At 41.0% G+C, this 19,713-nt stretch overlaps 3 protein-coding genes and 1 non-coding gene across 7 annotated transcripts in view; 3 read left to right on the forward strand and 1 right to left on the reverse strand.

Annotated features, from left to right (window-relative positions):
- Positions 1-903: 903 nt before the first annotated feature.
- On the forward strand, positions 904-10,322 carry atg9a (ATG9 autophagy related 9 homolog A (S. cerevisiae)). The gene is made up of 20 exons (XM_062397232.1): positions 904-1,045; positions 1,319-1,375; positions 2,669-2,820; positions 2,912-2,955; positions 3,032-3,096; positions 3,241-3,390; positions 3,493-3,634; positions 3,761-3,901; positions 4,017-4,137; positions 4,247-4,422; positions 4,515-4,637; positions 4,772-4,959; positions 5,701-5,854; positions 6,397-6,576; positions 6,733-6,945; positions 7,358-7,590; positions 7,726-7,843; positions 7,948-8,218; positions 8,701-8,846; positions 8,944-10,322. The coding sequence occupies exons 3-20, from the start codon at positions 2,718-2,720 to the stop codon at positions 8,950-8,952; spliced, it is 2,577 nt and encodes an 858-aa protein (XP_062253216.1). The 5' UTR covers positions 904-1,045; positions 1,319-1,375; positions 2,669-2,717; the 3' UTR covers positions 8,953-10,322.
- A 409-nt stretch (positions 10,323-10,731) lies between these two features.
- On the forward strand, positions 10,732-10,804 carry trnak-uuu (transfer RNA lysine (anticodon UUU)). The gene has a single exon. It is a non-coding gene; the product is annotated as a tRNA-Lys (tRNA).
- Positions 10,805-11,443: 639 nt separating this feature from the next.
- On the reverse strand, positions 11,444-14,188 carry zgc:112416 (uncharacterized protein LOC550509 homolog). Of its 2 annotated transcripts, none has more exons than XR_009922109.1 (9): positions 14,141-14,188; positions 13,933-13,990; positions 13,551-13,624; positions 13,190-13,393; positions 12,941-13,055; positions 12,706-12,842; positions 12,255-12,445; positions 12,015-12,137; positions 11,444-11,641 (listed from the first exon to the last, which is right to left on the reverse strand). XR_009922109.1 is itself a non-coding variant. In XM_062397857.1 (9 exons), exons 1-8 carry the CDS (start codon positions 14,171-14,173, stop codon positions 12,068-12,070), a joined length of 882 nt encoding a protein of 293 aa, XP_062253841.1. In that variant the 5' UTR covers positions 14,174-14,188; the 3' UTR covers positions 11,444-11,641; positions 12,029-12,067. The 2 variants fall into 2 exon arrangements, 1 of the variants encoding a protein (XP_062253841.1); XM_062397857.1 differs by having other exon boundaries at positions 12,029-12,137.
- A 1,119-nt stretch (positions 14,189-15,307) lies between these two features.
- pcnt (pericentrin) overlaps positions 15,308-19,713 on the forward strand; it is a 33,241-nt gene continuing 28,835 nt past the window's right edge. For all 3 annotated transcript variants that reach the window (XM_062397011.1, XM_062397013.1, XM_062397012.1), the window contains exons 1-4: positions 15,308-15,464; positions 16,564-16,593; positions 18,763-18,939; positions 19,281-19,424. In XM_062397011.1, the coding sequence (XP_062252995.1) occupies positions 15,417-15,464; positions 16,564-16,593; positions 18,763-18,939; positions 19,281-19,424 (399 nt within the window). In that variant the 5' untranslated portion in view covers positions 15,308-15,416. The remainder of the gene's footprint in view (positions 15,465-16,563; positions 16,594-18,762; positions 18,940-19,280; positions 19,425-19,713) is intronic.

Consider the following 19,713-nt stretch of genomic DNA (forward strand, 5'->3'; position numbering starts at 1 on the left):
ATTGTTATGAATGAACCAGTCTCACTTTATGCTGTAATTAATAAGAAATCAACTTGTTATTTTTTTTAGAAAACTTCTTGAGGAAAGAATTTGTAAAACGGATATAAATAAAGGGTTACCCTCGATACCTGCATGAAGTATAATTCATCTGCATTCGTTCATGTTGTATATTCAAAAGGTCTCTTTAGGAAGGTGTTGCCTTATGTCATTTTCTTTTTTATTTAGGCCACATTATTTACTAAACAACTCAAACACATTAAATATAACGTTAATAACATTCATAAATCAAAACTCCAGTTTTCATTTGTAAAGCCTTGTTTCTTATATTCACATGTTGAGGGGGAGCCTCCTCAGTTTGACTATTCTCCTCACTGCTACACCAAGGAGAAATAGGTGATATATCAGGGATTACACATCACTAATGTGATTGTATAGTATTATTTTCATTGTTGTTATTGTTATATATAAGTTTATTTCATTCATCGAACAAACAAACCTATTTATATGCAAACACAACATCTCAAATCTTGAATGAAAAGGAGCAGAAAGAAGAATCATATATAATCTTTCTTTATTATTATAACTTACAATTTTACTACTACTACTATATAAAGAAATATTGAACATAATATTGTACTCAACAACAGCTAGTACGACAACAACAATAATTATTATATTAATAATAGAAATAGTAGCAGTCAAAGTTGTCGTGATTCTAGAAACGACCAGACGATGGCAGTAAAGACCAGTTAAACAGAAACAGAGTCGGAGGTGAGGAGCCGTCATGGACGAACATTACAGAGTGTGTTTTGACAACCGGAGAGCCCGCCCTTCCTCGAACACGAGTGGCTGTCGAGCGCGCGGTTGGAGAACCCCGTCCTCTCATTGGACGGCAGGCGGTGACACTCAGCCGCGGTAGACGCCTCGCTGCTGTTTGGAAACCGAAACTGAGAAACAACCGGAGACTGTTTTTTAACAACACGGACACCAGCAGAGGAACCATCGCACCTGGGGGGGATCTGACTGGGACACGGCCGAGGAGCAGGTGATACTCGCGGGGAGAGGTCCCCCGCATGAGGCGGGACGGCGGTGGTGGTTTCGGGAGGGGACATGTTTTTATCTCGTGCGAGGAAGACGGGCCTCTGCTGTCAAAGCTCCACAACAACACCTGAACCCGCGGATCGCTGCTGTTTACTGTTTCCACTCACCAGCCATTACCCCCCCACGCGTGGACTCAGCCTTTTGTTGTTCCTGCCGAGGGGGAAATCGACTGTGTTCGCTTTAACCGACATGTCTGTCTCTTCCTCCTTCTCTACAGCTGGGGCATGTTGAGGAAACACAAGAGCTGGGCGGGACGGGCTGTTCTGCAATGGAGGTAATACAATGTCTCCGGCTGACATAAGCTATATCATGTGTTTCCTTTGAGAGGCAAACCTGTTTATAACGTGAGCTAAATCTCAGGTGGAGCGGCAGTGTAATGTTCCCATGCCACGGGAACCGCCCCTTTCCTCTTACACAACACAAAGTGTCATTACTTCTCAATAAGACAACATTTGCATGTTCAGATTATTATGGAGCCATCTTGACAGTTTCTCTTTGCACTTTACACCCAGGTGCTCTTATTTGTACTTTTTGAGTTGTATTTTGTTGCACCATGGTTTCGTTTTAGCTCATCACTTAGTTTCTATATGACTGACAAGAGCAGATACAATATCCAGGTGTTATAGCAAAGTCAAAGTAAACTGTTTCAATTCTGTCAATTCTGCCATATGTACCAGACATAGATGGGATTGAAATGCTGTATCTCTCTGATCTCCGGTGTAAACATTTACGTAAATAGTACACACAAATACGCAACAGGCAACAAAATAAGTACTCAAAACATAGTCCACAGTACAACATAGTGTGCAGTCATAAGGTACACAGTGGATAGGAGGAGAGTAGTGCTTATCTTAAAAAAGATAGTTACAGATTATGACCACAGAGCCAGCACATAAACTTGCCACACACCCCTACCCACTCAGACGAATGTTGCACACACGCACGTGTCTGTACTAGGGCAACCTACAAGCGCACAACATTTGAAATTTTGGTTTGTTGATTTGACATTCAGCTTATACACACATAGTTACATAAATGTACATCAAAAGTAGTACAGAGCCAAATATGATCACATCAAACTGCAGAGAGTAACAATAATGGCAGGAGCATACCTCTGCAAAGGTCCAGCCAATCTGCACATTACACACACGTATACATATCTGTACTCCCAATATGACAGATTGCATTATAATACCCCTTTGAAGCCTTTGCAGCATGAGCAGGCTTCAATATTGAATAAGGAAAATACACTTTAACCAGGTCTACTTTTGAACCTTCTTAGTAAGCAAGAAACCAGGGAAAGGGTTATTGCACTGTCGCTGATCTCTCCTCAGGAGGATCAGGTGAAACTGAACTTTCCCTTTTTTTTCTCCTTGAGAAATGAATATTAAATAATTGGGGGAAAATAGTAGTGTTATTAGCAGTGTTGCCTCTCAAAGATCAATGGTCAAGTGCTCTCAATTTCTGGATATATATTGCTTCCTATCTTTTTTATTTATAATGTGTCTTCATATCTTGAACACTCTTGGCTTGCTCTCATCTTCCCCTGCTTCCCCCTCTTGTCCAGGCTGTAGCAGTGGGGTCAGCTACTTGGTGAAATTGAAGCTGCTGTCACTATGGCACACTTTGACACAGAGTACCAGCGGCTGGAGGCTTCCTACAGCGACTCTCCCCCTGGAGAGGAGAACCTGCTGATGCATGTACCTGAAGGAGGCAAATGTAGGACAACACACACACAAACACACACTCAGAATACAAGTTGATAATGAATTTAACGCATAGAGAATCACATTCTTCTCTCCTTTTGCAGCCCAGTGGAGCCACATAGAAAATCTGGACCTGTTTTTTCAGAGAATATCCTTGAACATTGTTTTGGCAAATATTATTTTTGTTCTGTGAATTGTTGTTTCCTTTCCTTGACCTTCCTTACGTCTATAATCTGCATCAGAAGAATGGATTCACCTGTATGCTGCTGGGAGAGATTTTTGAGCTGGTGTACGTATCCTGTCTTTCTTAAATTTCGTTTTTCAGACTAGTAAATGACGTCTATGGATTGTAATGTGCCTTATATCCTTGTTTTCATGTTTAGTAATTCTTCCTGTCATTCCTCTCTCCCTCCTCCTTTATTTTTCCATGCAGTCAATTGCTGTTTGTGGTCGGCTTCACCGTATTTCTAGCTAACTGTGTAGATTATGATATCCTCTTTGCCAACAAGTTTGTAAATCACACGGATTCATCTAAAGTTACCTTGCCAGATGCCTTTCTTCCAGTAAACGTCTGCAGTGCTCGGTGAGTATTCACATTCACACACATTCACCCATATAACAGTTTTGTTGAATACGTTTCTGTCCATTTACATTTACTGATAAAAGTTCATATTTTCTCCTCTAGTATCCAAGACAATGTGTTTGTGATCTTTTTGCTGATAATCTCTGGGGTGTTCTGGCTACATCGGCTCGTCAAGTTCATCTACAATGTCTGCTGTTACTGGGAGATCCGATCCTTCTACATCAACGCCCTCAAGATGACCATGGTGAGTCAGACAAATACTGTCATGGGATTTGCTCTGTTCAAATTAAATGGATCCAGCCCGATTTATTATAGTCTCAGATGATAATATTTTGTATCATGTAGCCTTCACTGAGCCTTTTCCTCTCAGTCAGAGCTTCCTTACGCAACATGGCAGGAGGTTCAGGCCAGGATAGTGGAGATCCAGAAAGAACACCAGATCTGCATCCACAAGAAGGAACTGTCCGAGCTCGACATCTACCACCGCATCCTCCGCTTTAAAAACTACATGGTGTGTTTCTTTTTGTCGCTATCTTAATGACACTGTTCAAAACTAACACATCTGTCTCTATTTATGAGAAAACATTGTGACCTCAAACCAAAGCTGTCTTCCTGCTCTTCTCCAGGTTGCCATGGTGAATAAGTCACTCCTTCCTGTTCGTTTTCGACTTCCTGTGCTTGGGGACAGTGTTTTCTACACTCGGGGGCTCAAGTACAATTTTGAGCTAATCTTCTTCTGGGGGCCAGGTGTGTGTATGGTCACTGTGATTCATTATATTTGTACGGTATGCATCTACTTTTGATTTTTGTCTCTTTTACAATCCATGTATTCAAATACTTTTTTGTTTCTCTGTAGGCTCTTTGTTTGAGAATGAGTGGAGCCTAAAACCAGAATATAAGAGAGGAGGCAACAGGCTGGAGCTAGCTGACAGGCTCGCCTCTCGCATCCTATGGATCGGCATCGCCAATCTGCTACTGTGTCCGGTCATTCTGGTGTGGCAGATTCTCTACGCCTTCTTTAGTTACACTGAGGTAAAGGCTCCAGATCAAGATACGTACTCTAGAGACAATCATATTTTATATAAAGCCCTAGACAATAGTTTGTTGCATGTCTCTTTATCTAGGTGATCAAGCGAGAGCCTGGTTCTCTGGGAGCGAGATGCTGGTCTCTCTACGGTCGCTGTTACCTGCGTCACTTCAATGAGCTGGACCACGAGCTCATGTCACGCCTCAGCAAAGGTTACAAGGTTGGTGGACTAGTTAAACTTTTTAATAAATGCACAGAAAGTCCCTTGATACACTGGTACTTCTCATCCATGCTCATAGTGTTCATTATTATTTTGTTTCCTCCTTTTCCTCTTCCTCTTTCCATTCCCTCCAGGCTGCGTCCAAGTACATGAACTGTTTCCTCTCACCACTGCTGACGGTGGTTGCCAAAAATATAGCGTTCTTTGCTGGGTCTCTCCTGGCGGTTCTCATCGCCCTGACCATCTATGACGAGGATGTTCTCGCAGTAGAACATGTTCTGTCGTCGATCACTCTCCTGGGAGTGTGTATCACAGTCTGCAGGTCAGGATGAGTGTCATCCCATTAATCTGTCTGCTCGTCTCATCTATTTAAATGCACACAGTTGATTTAAGGAAAGGAGGGAGAAAAGATTATAGTAGCACAGCCTACATCAGCTAATCAGTCAAACTTAATACACAACTGACACTTAAATAGTGGATCACTCCTCCCTTTTGAAGTATTACCTTTATCACTGTTAAACAAATATCAAGTAGCAAACATTAGATAAACATATACCACATAGATAAGGGACAAATCTCCCACTAGAACATTTGCATTTGTTATCCCTTAGCCATTCCTTTGTTGCACTTTGAAAGCTAACCCAGATTTATAATCTCTTTAATGCTCTTGGGCAGTTTACTGAAAATGGGAATAAGAGGGTTTCCTCCCCTAAGTAGCTTCTGACTACTTAATATCTGTGTTAGCTCTGAATTAACTTCTTAAATATCAGAGAGTTCTACTAACAGATGGTGCAGTTATGTTTCTTACTTAAAACCATTCAAGACTCACAGAATTCTTTAGATTGTACATGTATGGTTTATCTTTTAATTCTATATTTATGTAATACATTTTAAAGGTAGAAAAGTCTTTTGCGTAGATTTATGAGTTTCAACCAAGGCATCTGTTTATTTGCCTTGTATGGAGTGTTTAGTGAGGGCAGTGAAAGCCAGCTGTCATCCAATTAACTTGCAATTTACATTGCAAGATTTAAGTTCTAATTCTCCACCATCTCTCTTTCTTCAGGTCATTTATTCCTGATAAGCACATGGTGTTTTGTCCTGAGCAGCTGCTGCGGGTTATTTTGGCTCATATCCACTACATGCCCGACCACTGGCAGGGCAACGCACATAGATATGAGACCCGCGACCAGTTCTCCCAGCTCTTCCAGTACAAAGCAGTGAGTACAAATACTGATGAGGGAAAGAGACCGAGACTTAGAATAGACACATTTCAATTCACTTGAAAATGTCAACACTTGACAAATCCTCTCAGAGCATGAATTCCTATTTAATTTTCAATGCAATTGCAATAATCTTGAGATAATTGTCTCAAGTAAACACAGATTCATTTTCTAATAACAAACTTTATTTTCACATTATTATTTGCATTCACACAGTGTCATAAAGCAGACCATTAAAAAGCAGGGATTTCTGCTGTCGGTTATTAAGTATATTCCCTGAAGAAATGTAGAGTTTCAGTGTGAAATACCTTGTTGGTACTTGTTATGAGAGTGGATTTACTCTACAATCCCAAATGTTCATATCTGATGGCACCTTAAAACTCTAAATCTTTAAATCACAATATTTCGTCCGCATCTCAGTCAAAATGAATATATAATATTATTTTTGTTAGAATCAAATGTTCATGTTAGTTTTTGTAAAACTTTGCTCAATCCCAGTACATGACTGTTACTTCAATGTCCATTTGTTTTGCCTCCAGGTCTTTATTCTAGAGGAGTTGCTCAGTCCAGTGGTGACTCCCATCATCCTGATCTTCTGTCTGAGGAGAAAGTCTCTGGAGATCATAGATTTCTTCAGGAACTTTACGGTGGAGGTGATCGGGGTGGGTGACACCTGCTCCTTTGCCCAGATGGACATCAGGCAGCATGGACACCCTGCGGTGAGGAACCAACACATCATGTTCAGTCACACACACATGTAGACACAGTTGTAGACACATTTAATGTACTTGCGTATAAACTGATTGGCATGCATTACATTCATTCATTCAAAAGTTAAATAATGAGTATGTCTTAAAACTTTACTCCCTCTTTAGTGGATGTCAGCAGGGAAGACAGAGGCGTCTATCTACCAACAGGCGGAGGATGGAAAAACAGAGTTATCTCTGATGCACTTTGCCATTACCAACCCTCAGTGGCAGCCTCCTCAAGAAACGACACACTTCATCAGCCAGTTGAAAGAAAGAGTTCACAGAGAGGCCACCGGGATTCCTGGAGACACTCATCCGCTCTCGCTGTCCGAGTCTGAGGTATGGAGACAAGCTAACAGTCATGTTCAGTGTCACAGTGATCTGAAGTCAAGTTTCCTGACATCTACAGAGGTCAAATTAGATTCACTCTGTTCTCTCCCACCCTTTCTCTGCATCTCTCAAATTATTGGCATAGAAGTTTTAACTATACAATTATATTGACAATTGTAATGAAACCTAATTTTGCCAAGAACACAAAAATTGTTTTCTAAAATGTTAATGTAATTTACCTCATTGACATATTACATTACATTACATGTCATTTAGCTGACGCTTTTGTCCAAAGGGACTTTCAATTAGTACACTCATTATTTCTTAAAGTAAACAAGCCTTAATTCATTGAATGGTTTACATCTCAGGAGGAAGTGCTTCTCTGTCTCAACGTCTTGCTATATCTCTCTCTCTCTTATAGCCGAGGAGCCTGGTTGCAAACCTCTTGGAAGGCCCCTCCACACTGGGCTCTGTTCACTTTGGCAGAGATAGCTTTTTGGCCAATCACGCAGCGGGTGTAGGCGACGGAGCATCAGCCTTGCGCTCTCTTTCCCCAGTCAGCAGCAGTCTGCATCTCAGAGGAAGTTTGAGTGCCCCTCACCAAACTGCCGGCTGCAACACGTCAGCCATGAGCAAGGCAATGGCAGGCTCTGGGTAAGAAACTACTACTTTGAAAATATGCCTCAACTCAAAACATAAACACTTAGCTGCTGTCTTCCCTGTTATCCTCCCCAGTTCTTCCTCTTTATTTCATAATTGTCTTCACATTTGTTCCCTCTCCTCCTGTAGGACTGATGCCAGAACCGTGAGCTCGGGCAGCAGTGCATGGGAGGGTCAGCTCACCAGTTTGGGCCTATCAGAGTATGCCTCCACTGAGATGAGCATCCATGCACTTTACATGCATGAGGTAAGTACGTATGTGCTCACATGAGATATGTTCATAGAGATCCTCTCCATCCTGGGTCCTATGCATTAGATGTCCGACAGTATCTTTGTGTTTTGTCCTTGTAGCTTCACAAACAGCAGTCCCTGGGCGAGATGTCTCGTCACACCTGGCACAGGCAGGAGAGCGATGAAAGCAGTGACAGCATTCCAGATGAAGTGAGGAGCCAACCCATCTCTCGTTCCAGAAATTTACCCCGCTCACATACTTACCCCACCACAGTTCCCAGTCCCAGTACCATTCCCACCTCAGCTTCAGCCACCAGCAGTACCTTCATGGGCCAGGAGGCGGCAGCATCACAGGGAAGCAGCCATCAGAGATCTGGCAGACCAACCACTGGTATCTATTACTGTTTGTCTCTCCAGTTGAACTGTTATTAAATGTTCCTTTAGGGTTTTTCCTGCCATTATTTGTATATGTTAACTAATATAATGTTACCTTTCTCTTGTCTCTTTCTAATAGTAGATTAACATTACATTACAGATCACATTAACTCTTTTGATACTGTCAAAAGGCTTTGCACTTCTTTTAGCACTGTTATTTTTTATGAATGAAAAAAATGGATAAAAGAGATGAAAGATCAGTTTAGGAGAAGAAATACTGGGATAAAAAACAAGTTGTATGATGCACAAAACGTTCTCAACTTTCTCAAAAGTGAGCAGCTGAGTTTTTTACATCTACCTCAGTTATGGTTACTCTGGCTTAATGTAAGAACTAAGTGGGCTAATGCTATTTAAGTATTTGCAAACCAACTGAGATCACTGCAGTGCTGGTGCTGTACAGATCAGTGTTGCTGAACAACCAAACTTTCTGCTCTCCAGACTCTTTTGGTGCAGGGGGGAAGGTAGTGAGGTCCACCCGTGTCCCCATGGGAGGGTGGGCAGACGACGGTCAGGGAGCACCACGACACCACGGGCCAGTGCCGGAGGAGACCTCAGAGGATGAGATGCCTCCTCACGTACATAAGGTGAATACTGGGTGTGATTGGTTGGGATGGTGTTGTTGATTTTTCCCAAGCAAATTGCAAGTAAACTAATAATTTTGATCTCTCCGTCTCACTTTAGATTACATAACTGCGCCATGTGAATACGAATCATTGCCCCGACTTCCATAGACAATGCATCACATCCTCACCCTTGACCGGATCTCACTCCAGGATTGACCATCTGATCGGACGCAGATGAAGATGGGAATACGAAAGACGTGCCATGAAAATAGTCCAGTAGTGAAACCATCTGGACAAGTTTAGAGTCATGTTACTGTCTGCCATTGAAAGACACAATGAGCTTGTGACATCCATGATGTACTTTATGACTTCCTATATGCCTACAGGGTAAATCTATGGATTCTGTGTGTCAGAAGAGGACCTACCGGATCAAGTTATTTGCAATTGCTATTGATAACGCTACATAATTCTACCGTTTTTATAGTGTCGTAGGAAAACATAATGACAGTGTTTGTGTTGCTGCGATGTAACAATAATTCTGAACACTCCTGAGAAACAATTTGACCACAAGGTTTTCGCAGTGATTCAAATTGTGCTCTTTTACAAATCAGATGTTATGAAAAGTAAAATTTGAAGAATTTATTGTGTAAAAAAGCTACAGAGTTTAACCAGGATGTGTTCAAAAAGATGTTGGTAACAAACAGACTTTCATTGTGTATATCTGCTCTGGAATCAGAATCTCTGTCTATTTTTAATTCCATTGTGCAGTCACTGCTTTACAAAGTTCAACTGACCTTTTGAAAATGTAAACAAACTTTTCCTGACGTTTGGCCCAATTTGCACAGCTAAAAACTAATTTTAAAGATATATTGTACAAAGACGCCCGGTATTTGTGAATAAACGTTAACGGGTAAAGTCATAAAAACAGTACAGCATACTGAACTCATCACAACACAATTATAAGGCCAGAATTTTGTTATGTCTAACCAGAGATGCTGATTTCACCCAGGTTTTACTGTGTACCTGTTTTATTGATTGGTTTTATTTTTTCTATGGGTGCTTTGGGCGAGCGATGCTGTTTAAAGCATGGGATATTTATTTGTTGTCATACAATACGCCCCCGAGCACAAGTGCATGACTAAATCCATCCATCTTCTGAAGAGTTGTACAGACATCACCCCAAGAATACTGACCATCCATCAGATCCTGACCACTCACAGCATGACTGTCCTCTGTGCCAGACATTAAGCCACAGTTCTTTAAGAGAAATATGCACTTTAATCAACTGAGGGATTGTTTTTATGTTTTCATATAGTTTTTTAATTATTTTATTTATCAAAAGGGACGTGTCATGACGATTGATGGTAATGTTTTCTGGTTCAACGCTGTAAAGTTAGATTAAAAAAGTGATCACTGTCGTTTACTCTTTGTTTTGTAGATCCTGTAAACTACCATTTTGTACAGCTGCAATCTCATATATTAAACACGAGTCAGTGATTTTGTGTTTACACTGGAAAAAGTAACAAAGACGTCTTGAGACGTTTTATGATGATGGCCGCAGACTGGCTGGTTAATAATGCGCCGGACAGTCGCTTTAACACAACGTTGTATTTTACTGTCGCACGTGTATGAACGGTGATACCAGCAAGGCTAACACATTAGCAGTTAGCAGCTAGCCCGTTAGCTCCTCGCTACCTTTGCACTAAGAGAAGTTAGCCGCTATCAGCTAACGCCATAGCTGCTAACAGGCTAGCATGCCAACTGCGCTCAGCATACATGCACACGGGGCTAGCATGCTACCCTATGTAGCTATTTGGCTAACATAGCATCTATACAATAATATGACAAATCATATTAATCCTTTTGCGGCATATTTCATTTAAATCAGCAAGTACATGCTTTCAGAGCCCGGATAGCTCAGTCGGTAGAGCATCAGACTTTTAATCTGAGGGTCCAGGGTTCAAGTCCCTGTTCGGGCGAACATCTTTTTCGTCGCTCGTCCCCTCGGTGAACCTTTGCTAGCATGAATTAATCTTTATTTTTTTTTAATTAATGTCTAAACTGAAAAAAGAAAAAAGAAACACGAAAAGTTGTACTACATTGTGGGTAAAGTATCCATTGAAATTGGACATGAACTAGCGTTATTCTAAATTTTTAAACATTTTATCCAGATGCGAATTAACTACGACACAGGTGTTTGGCTAAGCTAAGATGCTACATTTCTAGCATTGTAGTGAAGCGCTTAATCGAGGCTTGTGTTGATGACGTTTTATGATGACGTTCACAGCCTCGCGAATCGAAATATAATGGTCAACGAAACGCAATGGCCCACCAGTGAACCAATTGGATGGAAAGCTTCGATGCTTCATTAAGCTTCATCTCGCCATCACTACGTCATACACATAAATTGCTCAAACGTAAAACTTTAGTAAGCAAACGTACCTGTTAATGTCCGTGATGTTCTTACTCTTCAAATGGACTTCACTAAATAGAGGGCTAGCCGTAGGCTGAAGTTCGCGATAGCTTGCTCACTTCACGTATTGCGCACTTCAGGTGACGTATCAATTTTTTTTTTTCAGGGAGTAAAACAAATGAGAGTACATTTTTAATGCATAGGATCGACCCTGTTTATTATCTGGATTTATTTGTCTTCCATTCATACATGATTCATGTACACAATAAAATGTTTCAACAGTAACTCCATTGGTGAATGATGCGCAATGGGTGTAATGTTTAATCTTGGTTATTGAAGTTTTATTTTCATAATGTTTGACCACTGCTACTACACCAGGGATTCTCAGAGAAAAACTTGAGTCCTGTAAAGAAAGGGACAAATGGGTTTCTTAGTAAAAAAGGAAAATACAATACAATAATAATATATTTGTAATAATAATAATAATAATAATAATAATAATAATAATATAGTAGTTAAATAGTACGCTTTTTAAATACAGAGTTTAAAAAGTAACTTGACAGCAAAGCAATCAAAGTAAATAAAAGAGAAATAACAATCATTAGGATGCAATGTGACAAGGAGGCCAGACGACCACGTTTAGGTGGATGGAAACAAACTAGTTGTCGAATTAATAGTTAATATAATAAATATAGAGCTTTGTCACATGAAAACCTGAACACACAAATGCAGTAATATGACGATATAAATAAATGAATAAGTAAAGAAAAGGAAACCTTTAGTTCTCAACCTGGACTTTGGAACAGCCAGCAAGGATCCACCTGAGGATCTAAGGCTTCATGCAGGCAAAGAAGGGGTCAACAGTTCTCTGATGTAGCTCGGGGCCAGACCCTGTTGTGCTTTAAAAGGGATCAGGGAAATCTTTAAATAAATTCAGCCAATGGAGAGAAGCAACGATTGTGGTGATGTGATGTTGCCATTTGTAACATTTATCTTTTAGTGCATGTGCATCTTACGCATTGACTGGTGGGAGTGGAATAGGTGCTGTTGCATGGTGTAAGGGGGGGAGGTGACCCCCTGCTTGTCCTTCTGGGATGCCTGATGATAACCATGGAGGGTAACGGATACGAGGCACTTGTGTTGCTGCAGGGTGAGGACCGTAGTGATGATGATGATGGACAGCACTTCCTCTTGGCCTGACATCTGGCTGCACAAAAATAGGATTTCTTTGGTAACTGTCCTGGAAGTATAGTTTGGGGATTAAAATGGAGATGGCAGTTTTGTAAAGAGTGCACACATTATGCCTTGATTCTAAGGCAGCTTTCAGACGAACAAGTATTCCTGTTGACTGACCCAGACAATCCCCTCCTGCTTTCTTCATATTTATAAACCAAACTCCAGGAAATGTCTGGACACAAGTTAATGTCTGAATTCAGCTTTAGTTAGAGAGAGTATGTTTGTGCTTACCTGTCCACTGTGGATGGCACAGATATCGGGTCCCCTGGTTGGCGACAGGGCCATATGAGGCATGGCTTTCAGCATCATGTTGTGAATTATAATCTGGTGCATCTGGGCATTTTGCATCAGCATCAGTTCCACCATGTCTATAATGCAACATACACAAACACATATTCTGTATAGGAACAAACATTTGAATACAGGGAGAGTCAAATATGTGATATCTGGTTCTGCTTATGTATACCCTCTTTGACGCTGCCTGAACGTAGAGCAGGATACAGGTGAGGTAGAGGAATCTGAGCAGTCAGAGGCTGCTGTTGGGGCAGCTGTTGAATGATGGTGGCAGGATGCTGGGGGAGCTGAAGTGAAAAAGAAAAAGAGGAGGTTACTTTTTGCATATTTAATTTGCAGTGTTCTCACACTATTCCTGTCCTGATTGCAAGTGGAAACAACAGGTCTGGGTTGTTTCTGAGATTAATGCTGAGTGCCTCACAGTCTGTTGAATGATGCGCGTAGGCACAGCAGGTGGTGGAGGCGCCAGGAAGGGCAAAGCCAGGGCTGGGTGGTGGATGTGAGTGGGTAAATTGGATGGGAGTGCTGGCAGCCGTGGTGGGACAGTGACAAAATGGGACTGGTGGTGTTTTCTGGACCCTCCCCAAGTGTGAGGTCTATGAAGGTCTTCTAACATATGCTGCTCCTGTACAGGAATTGACAGTTACAAGTGATGCTGTTAGTTCTTGGGGACCTCCTGCTTTGTTCTACATTAGTTATGTAGTGTTTATCCCTCTATAAGGTAGTTATTTGTTAATAAAAAATATAATCTTGGAACACAAAATATAAGCATTTATTCTGACCCTCAGTCTTTGCAGGAGGTCCTGCTTTCGCCTTAGTGCACCGTACAGTGCATCCAGATGCCCATCATAAGTCCCTGTGCAGACAAAATCATGTTCTCACAAACTAAACCTTGCAATCTTTTTATTATCACTCATGTTTACAACCTATATCTTTTTGAGTGTCTTCTTAAAATATTTTACTTACTCACTTTCTATTAATCAGTTCCCAAGACTCCTTCCTCATTCACCGTTACATCAGTTTACTACTAGGTTCACTTTTGCAGTAAGTATGTTTTCTTTGAACATAACTAATTTAACATATATGGATGTTATATGTTTTTGTTTATGCTACTGAAGATGATGACCAACTTTCTTCCTCACAAAGAAATCTCTGTCATCTTACTTGCAGACTGTGCCGACTCTGCTCTGTCGTCCATGTTCTGCTTTTCGTTTTCCAGTCTCTAGGAATGGAAGTAATATGTGTTTCTTGATTTTGATTATAATTGTCAAGATAACAATTTTACTTGAGGATTTTAGAGAAGAAAAAGTCCTTAAGTGACTGATGTTGAAACAATAGCGTTTTGTAAATTCCAGACTATCCTTTCACCTACCTTCTCCAGCAGTCTGAGTTTGAGTCTTGTCATCTGGTCGACAGTGGAGCTGCCATCCTACAAAATGTCACAAAGGAGGAACTGTTATTGTATCGTAATGTGCTGCAGTACTAGATTGACAATGCAGGTAAATAATTTACCTGAAAACTTGGCATTCGGAATCAAACAAACCTTTTGTTCTCCTGTTTGTTTGAGTGCAGGCATTCAGTGGTTGCCATGAGACAACCTTGTTTACCACCGGCACTTGACCATGACTTGCACACCTGCTCGTCTCAATGTATGAGAGAGGGGAGAGTGTGAATATTCCAACATAAAATATTTCATTTTCAGTGGACTTGTCTTTAATAAAGATAAATTAAGTGAAGTTTGGCAACCTGTAGGCCGCTCCTTAGCAACCAATAAGTTCAGTCAACACTAGACACAAACCAATGCCATACTTGGATTTATTTTGTGCTTATTTCAGTTAGAAATAACACAAATGATTGAAATCGTTGCGGTTTATAAAACTGCAGTCTGAATCTTTTGTACGACATACTTAATTGTCGCTGGTTATAGTAAAGGGTAAATAGGGTTTAAGACACTTGTGATGTTTAGATTCTTATCATTAATTCACAAATTGATTTTACAGTACGTCATCAGCCACTAATATAAAGCCAGTGGCATAAAGAACTATCCTTGCAACAAATGTGGTGGAGTCAATGTGGGATTGCATAGAATTCAAACATTAGAAACATTCAGAAAAATATGCGAAGGAGAAGCTGCGACTTTGCTTGTCACTTTACTTTGTGTAAAGTGAATAAATATAATATATATAAGTATTGTGGGTTGCTCCGTTTCTATAAAAACTCCTCCGCACCTGAAGGTCTGCACTTTCCAGTTCAAAGTGAACAGAATGGCGTTTTGTGTTACTCTTCCATGATTGGCTACAAGAGCAGGAAATCCAACCTTGCACACACGACACGGCCATTTCATTGGTCGGCTAGGTTCAGATTTAGAGAGACGTATAAAATATGAGGCGGGTCATTAGTGATGCAGGAATATGTCAAACGCCATTGGCTGAACACGTGGACAGCCACGATGTGATTGGCCCGTTCATTCAAGCAAACTCGATAAGGGCGGAGTTGGAACGTCTTGGCGGCCATATTGAATATGCTCTGTTGACAGTTGTGTCCGTGGAAGCTCCAAGATTTAGTTTGAGCGAACTTATGCCAGAAGTTGAGCTTTAGTGGAGTTAGTGCGTCCGTCCTGAACGTTTAATGGTTGTGTTCAAACCGAGATGGATGAAGACGAGCGGCAGAGGAAACTAGAAGCGGGGAGAGCGAAGGTTTGTCACTAAGAATGAGCGCACACTCAATGCTAGCAGTTAGCTAACTCTTTTGTCATAGCTTTTATAAGTTCACCTCTAACTCTCCTAGCTGCTACACCCTCCTCCACACTGTCTGTTCGTGTGTCTAGTTCGTCGCTGCTCAGAGTCCAGTGACTCTTTCAATCACAGTCATTAATAGGTTAATTCATTCAGCGCGCCACATGCCCGCGTTTTGAACATTAGCCGATGCTGCACATTGCTAACGACAACAATAACACTCGTGTAGTAAGATATTTGGATATTATGATGACTTAATCAATCTGGATAGACCTGAAGTACGACAGGGAAAGAGATCTGCACGTAGACAGACCATGGATATCATTTCTAACCTGGGAAATCATAAAAATGAACAGTTTAACATTCATCTCTGAGCTGTAGCATTGCAAGTACAACCCATGTTTTAGTTTCAAGGTTGGTTTGTCATATGCATTGAACAGGGCAATGAAAGTACAAACAAACAAGAAGCACCCGGTCAGTTCAGCACTGCAATAGTTAAATAAACATAAAAATAAAAGCAAGGTTAAAAGAGCTTACTATAAAAAAAAGACTATATATTTTATTTTGTTGTTGATGTTTTGGCACTATGACTGAAGTAATTGTCAAATGTTGCATTTCAGGAATATATATTGTACAGCATATTATTCTATCTTATTTTTGCAACTTTCCCCAACTTATAGATCCACGTTATTGGAATATATATTGTGCCCAGTAAAGAGGGAGCTAGAAACTGCAAATTTGTATTTTCTTTCACTAGTCTGTGAGTGTTATTCCTGTGACGCTCTCATAAAAACAGCAGCTGTTTTAACTTCAATGTGAGACCAGATTAGTAATGGGCCAATAATCAAGAATGACCTCATATGAACAATCACACTATGTTGTCTGCAGGCTAGGTCTTAATCGAGGTCACTTGTGATCTAATTGATTTGCATTTGTAAGATTTGGATGTTCACTTCTATCTCATGGTGGAGCACATTGAAAAGATAAGGCTGATGAATAACTCTGCTGAATGCTATAAAAAAAAATTATTCATCTGAAGCCCTGGGGTTCCTTATTACAGAAATCCTCCAACATGCCACGAAACCAGACAGTAAGTATACCAACTGGTGACTGGGATTTGATTGTTGGTTTGTGGACATTATTATTTATTTTGTTTCTATCAAGTGGGCAATCAGGGCTTTCTTCCGGTTTCTGTCACTATGATGTAATTGCTGTCAACCTTTTGAGACTTGAGCCTTTTGCTTTTTAAAGAATGATTCACAATGCAGATTTTCAACTCGAAAGGAAGTCTGCATTGTCTTTTTATAATTGAATGAAAAATATAGCGGATCGCCTTGCATACACTGTGATGCTGCTTGCAGGCCATCAGGTGGTGCAGTGAGCCCATGAGATTTGGTTAGGTCCAACATGACACTTGAGTCTGCATGAATGGTGTTGCTATGGTGATTCGTTGCTGTCAGTTCATTTCACTGTATGTGTTGCATCAGAAGGCTCTGATTTCTCCGCCACGTTGAAATCATGGAACATATATATAAGAAACGTACACACTTAAAAGCAAAACGGTTAACATAAAATCCGCAGCATCATCCACAGTCTTGCTGCTGACATTGTAGAACACGATGGCAATATTCAGTCCAGTAACATCTGATTTGGCCACAGAAAGCTCCAGCCAGCTGCTTAGTCTGACTTTCAATAGTGCAAAGCGGCCTTGAGCTAAACACAGCTCATCTGGCTGATGTGTCTTTCAAAGAAGAGTGTTGTGGCAGGCGGAGGCGGTGAATCTGGTGATGAAAGGACACAAAGGGTGGGGTTTAAACTAATCAGGGGTAAGAAAGCTTTAAAATCATGTGAAGTGGAAATAGACTTAATTGTGGAGCTGAAGGAAGGATTAAACTGTTTTTAAGAAGTCAAATGAAGAAGATGTGGTATGGTGTTTGGTTGATGCATTGTATTGCCCTAAAGCAAACTTTCAATCTGGATTCTAATCAGGCATGTGATATGCAGAATAAAAACATTGGTGCGCATGCACACACAATGTTGCCATGCACATGTATGTGACTCATCGCACAAAGCAACTAGTAGCTCTCCCAAGGACATGTAATCTCAAATTGAATTGAGCGTGCACACTGATGCTGCTCGCCTCACACTGAGCTCTGTCTCCTCCTCTCCATGCGAGTACATCTCCCAGTCTCCACCCTCCTTCCTCAGTCTAGACACATGCCATCCCCTATCCAGAGTTTGTGGATCCCTCTGCTCTGTGCGTTGTTTGGCAGGGAGTTTTAGGATGAGGGGTTGGGTCAAATGAGCTGTGGGGCATTCCATCTGGAAGATCTACAACTGGACTGTAAAGCAGCTGACCTGATGCGGAGGAACTGACACGTCTGAGCGCCAGCAGGAAAGGGAGTCACTGATTGATTTGTCAGTCACTGATGGAGGACTTCATGAGGGTCTCTGTCACAATGTGAATGCTGTAATCTGATTTAAGCTGCTTAAAGAAGAGATGAAGCCTCAGAGAGAGAGAGAGAAGGAGAGAGAGAGAGAGCGACGGACTGAGGTGGATTTGTACCAAATCGGTCACTCTGGAATTCAAACTAAACATCCTGGCTGGATTGTGGATGATGTTTTTTTATTCTTGATGAACTTCTCAGGCTAAGATTCTTAATGTTTTTGTACTTGGTTATTTCAGAGCAGACTTTTTGTTGTCTCAAAAAGCTTCAGTCAACGAGTCAGATTTAGACTTTTTTTACAAGCTGAAAAATATCAAGTGAAGGAAATAGATGTTTTTAATTTATATTTGAAACATTGCTTCATTTCTCATCTGCCGAGAGTTGTCCAATTTGTGTCACTAAAACCTGCATTCCTCATGGGCTTAAACTGCTATCTGGAGATTTGAGAATATATAGCACTGTCACCTCATTCTGAACTTGCCAGGTTATGGTGTGGTCTATTTTGGGTGTGACTGTGGGATTTCTTCTTGCTTCATTGGGCACTGTCCTTTGCTCAATCCTGACTCATCAAAATAAGGGCTTTCAATCTTATATAATTTTTTTCTGCGTTGGGAACTTTCGACAACTTTTTGCTTATATGATCTCACAATGATGTTTTGATTACTTCACATTTTTTTTCCAATGAGGACATTATTCTGGACTCTAGCTGTCTCTCATCTTTGACCCCTGAGCTTCACCATGCTGATCGTGTGGTGGTGCTCAGTGGTCTTAACCTACGTGTCCATCTACCTATCATTGTCCTTCCTGCGCAGCTTGCTAGCTTCAGACAGAAGCGGGCGCAAAGCGACAGTGCGGGGGCGGCGAAAAAGACGCAGAAGAGGAAGGGCTCGACTGTCGCGCAGAATGACGGCTCAACGCAAGACCGCCGTGTAGAACCAGTACTTCCATCAGCCACTGACACCCAGCTGAACAGGAAGACCAACCATGAGGTACATCACACACTGCTGCTGGACTGCATGACTTCAATCCGTTTTATTCACGGCTCACACGAACCGACCTCCTCAATTTGTCTGTTTTTGTTTGGTCACTGTAGGCTTTAACAAGTGGCCCGTGCCCCCTGCTCTGTTAACATACATTAGAAAAATTGGGTCACTAACCATCTTGTTGCCTGTGGGGTAGTTGTCATAGCAACCTTGCCAGTATTAACTGTGAGACCATTTACTACCTTTTTTAAAGGGAAACCTCACCCACAATAGATCTACATATTCATGGCATGTGACAAAATAGAAAGTAAAACCATGCTTAATTCTTAAACTATCTGATCCTCCAGGTACCTAAGATACCAACAAAATCTGTGGTTCAGCAGAAACAAAGACAGATGGATGAGCCCCCGACCCTGAAGCAAAGCCCGTCCCCCTCTGTAGAGCTGGGACATGAGGAGCTACTGGCACTTACTGGCAGAGAACAGCTCAAGGTATATACATTCAATAATTAAACTGCATGATAAAGAAATGGATTACAACATAATTTAGCAGTTTTATTCCCTTCTTTGCTTTGATTTTATTTTTAAGACTAAAAAGTACCAGGTAAGGTGGAGATGGGTTTAATCTCAAATAAATACTCTGCACTAAAATCCGAGGCTCCAAATTCACATGATGGAAACAGAGCCCTTAAACTGTTCTTGTTTACATACCATGTTGCCAAGTATTTAGCTGTGTTTGGTCAAACAGATAGATTTGTCTTCATGCTACGTTTAAACAATA

Source organism: Platichthys flesus, chromosome 10 (assembly GCF_949316205.1).
Source record: "Platichthys flesus chromosome 10, fPlaFle2.1, whole genome shotgun sequence".
Classification (NCBI taxonomy): Eukaryota; Metazoa; Chordata; class Actinopteri; order Pleuronectiformes; family Pleuronectidae; genus Platichthys; species Platichthys flesus.

Bases quoted from the DNA above. Each gene is read 5' to 3' on its own strand.
- atg9a (XM_062397232.1), top strand. From the start codon at position 2,718: ATGGCACACTTTGACACAGAGTACCAGCGGCTGGAGGCTTCCTACAGC. The intron at 4,138-4,246 runs GTGTGTGTATGG...GTTTCTCTGTAG, and splicing joins AATCTTCTTCTGGGGGCCAG to GCTCTTTGTTTGAGAATGAG. The intron at 6,946-7,357 runs GTATGGAGACAA...TCTCTCTTATAG, and splicing joins TCTCGCTGTCCGAGTCTGAG to CCGAGGAGCCTGGTTGCAAA.
- zgc:112416 (XM_062397857.1), bottom strand. From the start codon at position 14,173: ATGACAAGACTCAAACTCAGACTGCTGGAGAAG. The intron at 13,056-13,189 runs GTGAGGCACTCA...TTTTCACTTCAG, and splicing joins CGCGCATCATTCAACAGACT to CTCCCCCAGCATCCTGCCAC. The intron at 12,843-12,940 runs GTATACATAAGC...GTTGCATTATAG, and splicing joins TTCAGGCAGCGTCAAAGAGG to ACATGGTGGAACTGATGCTG.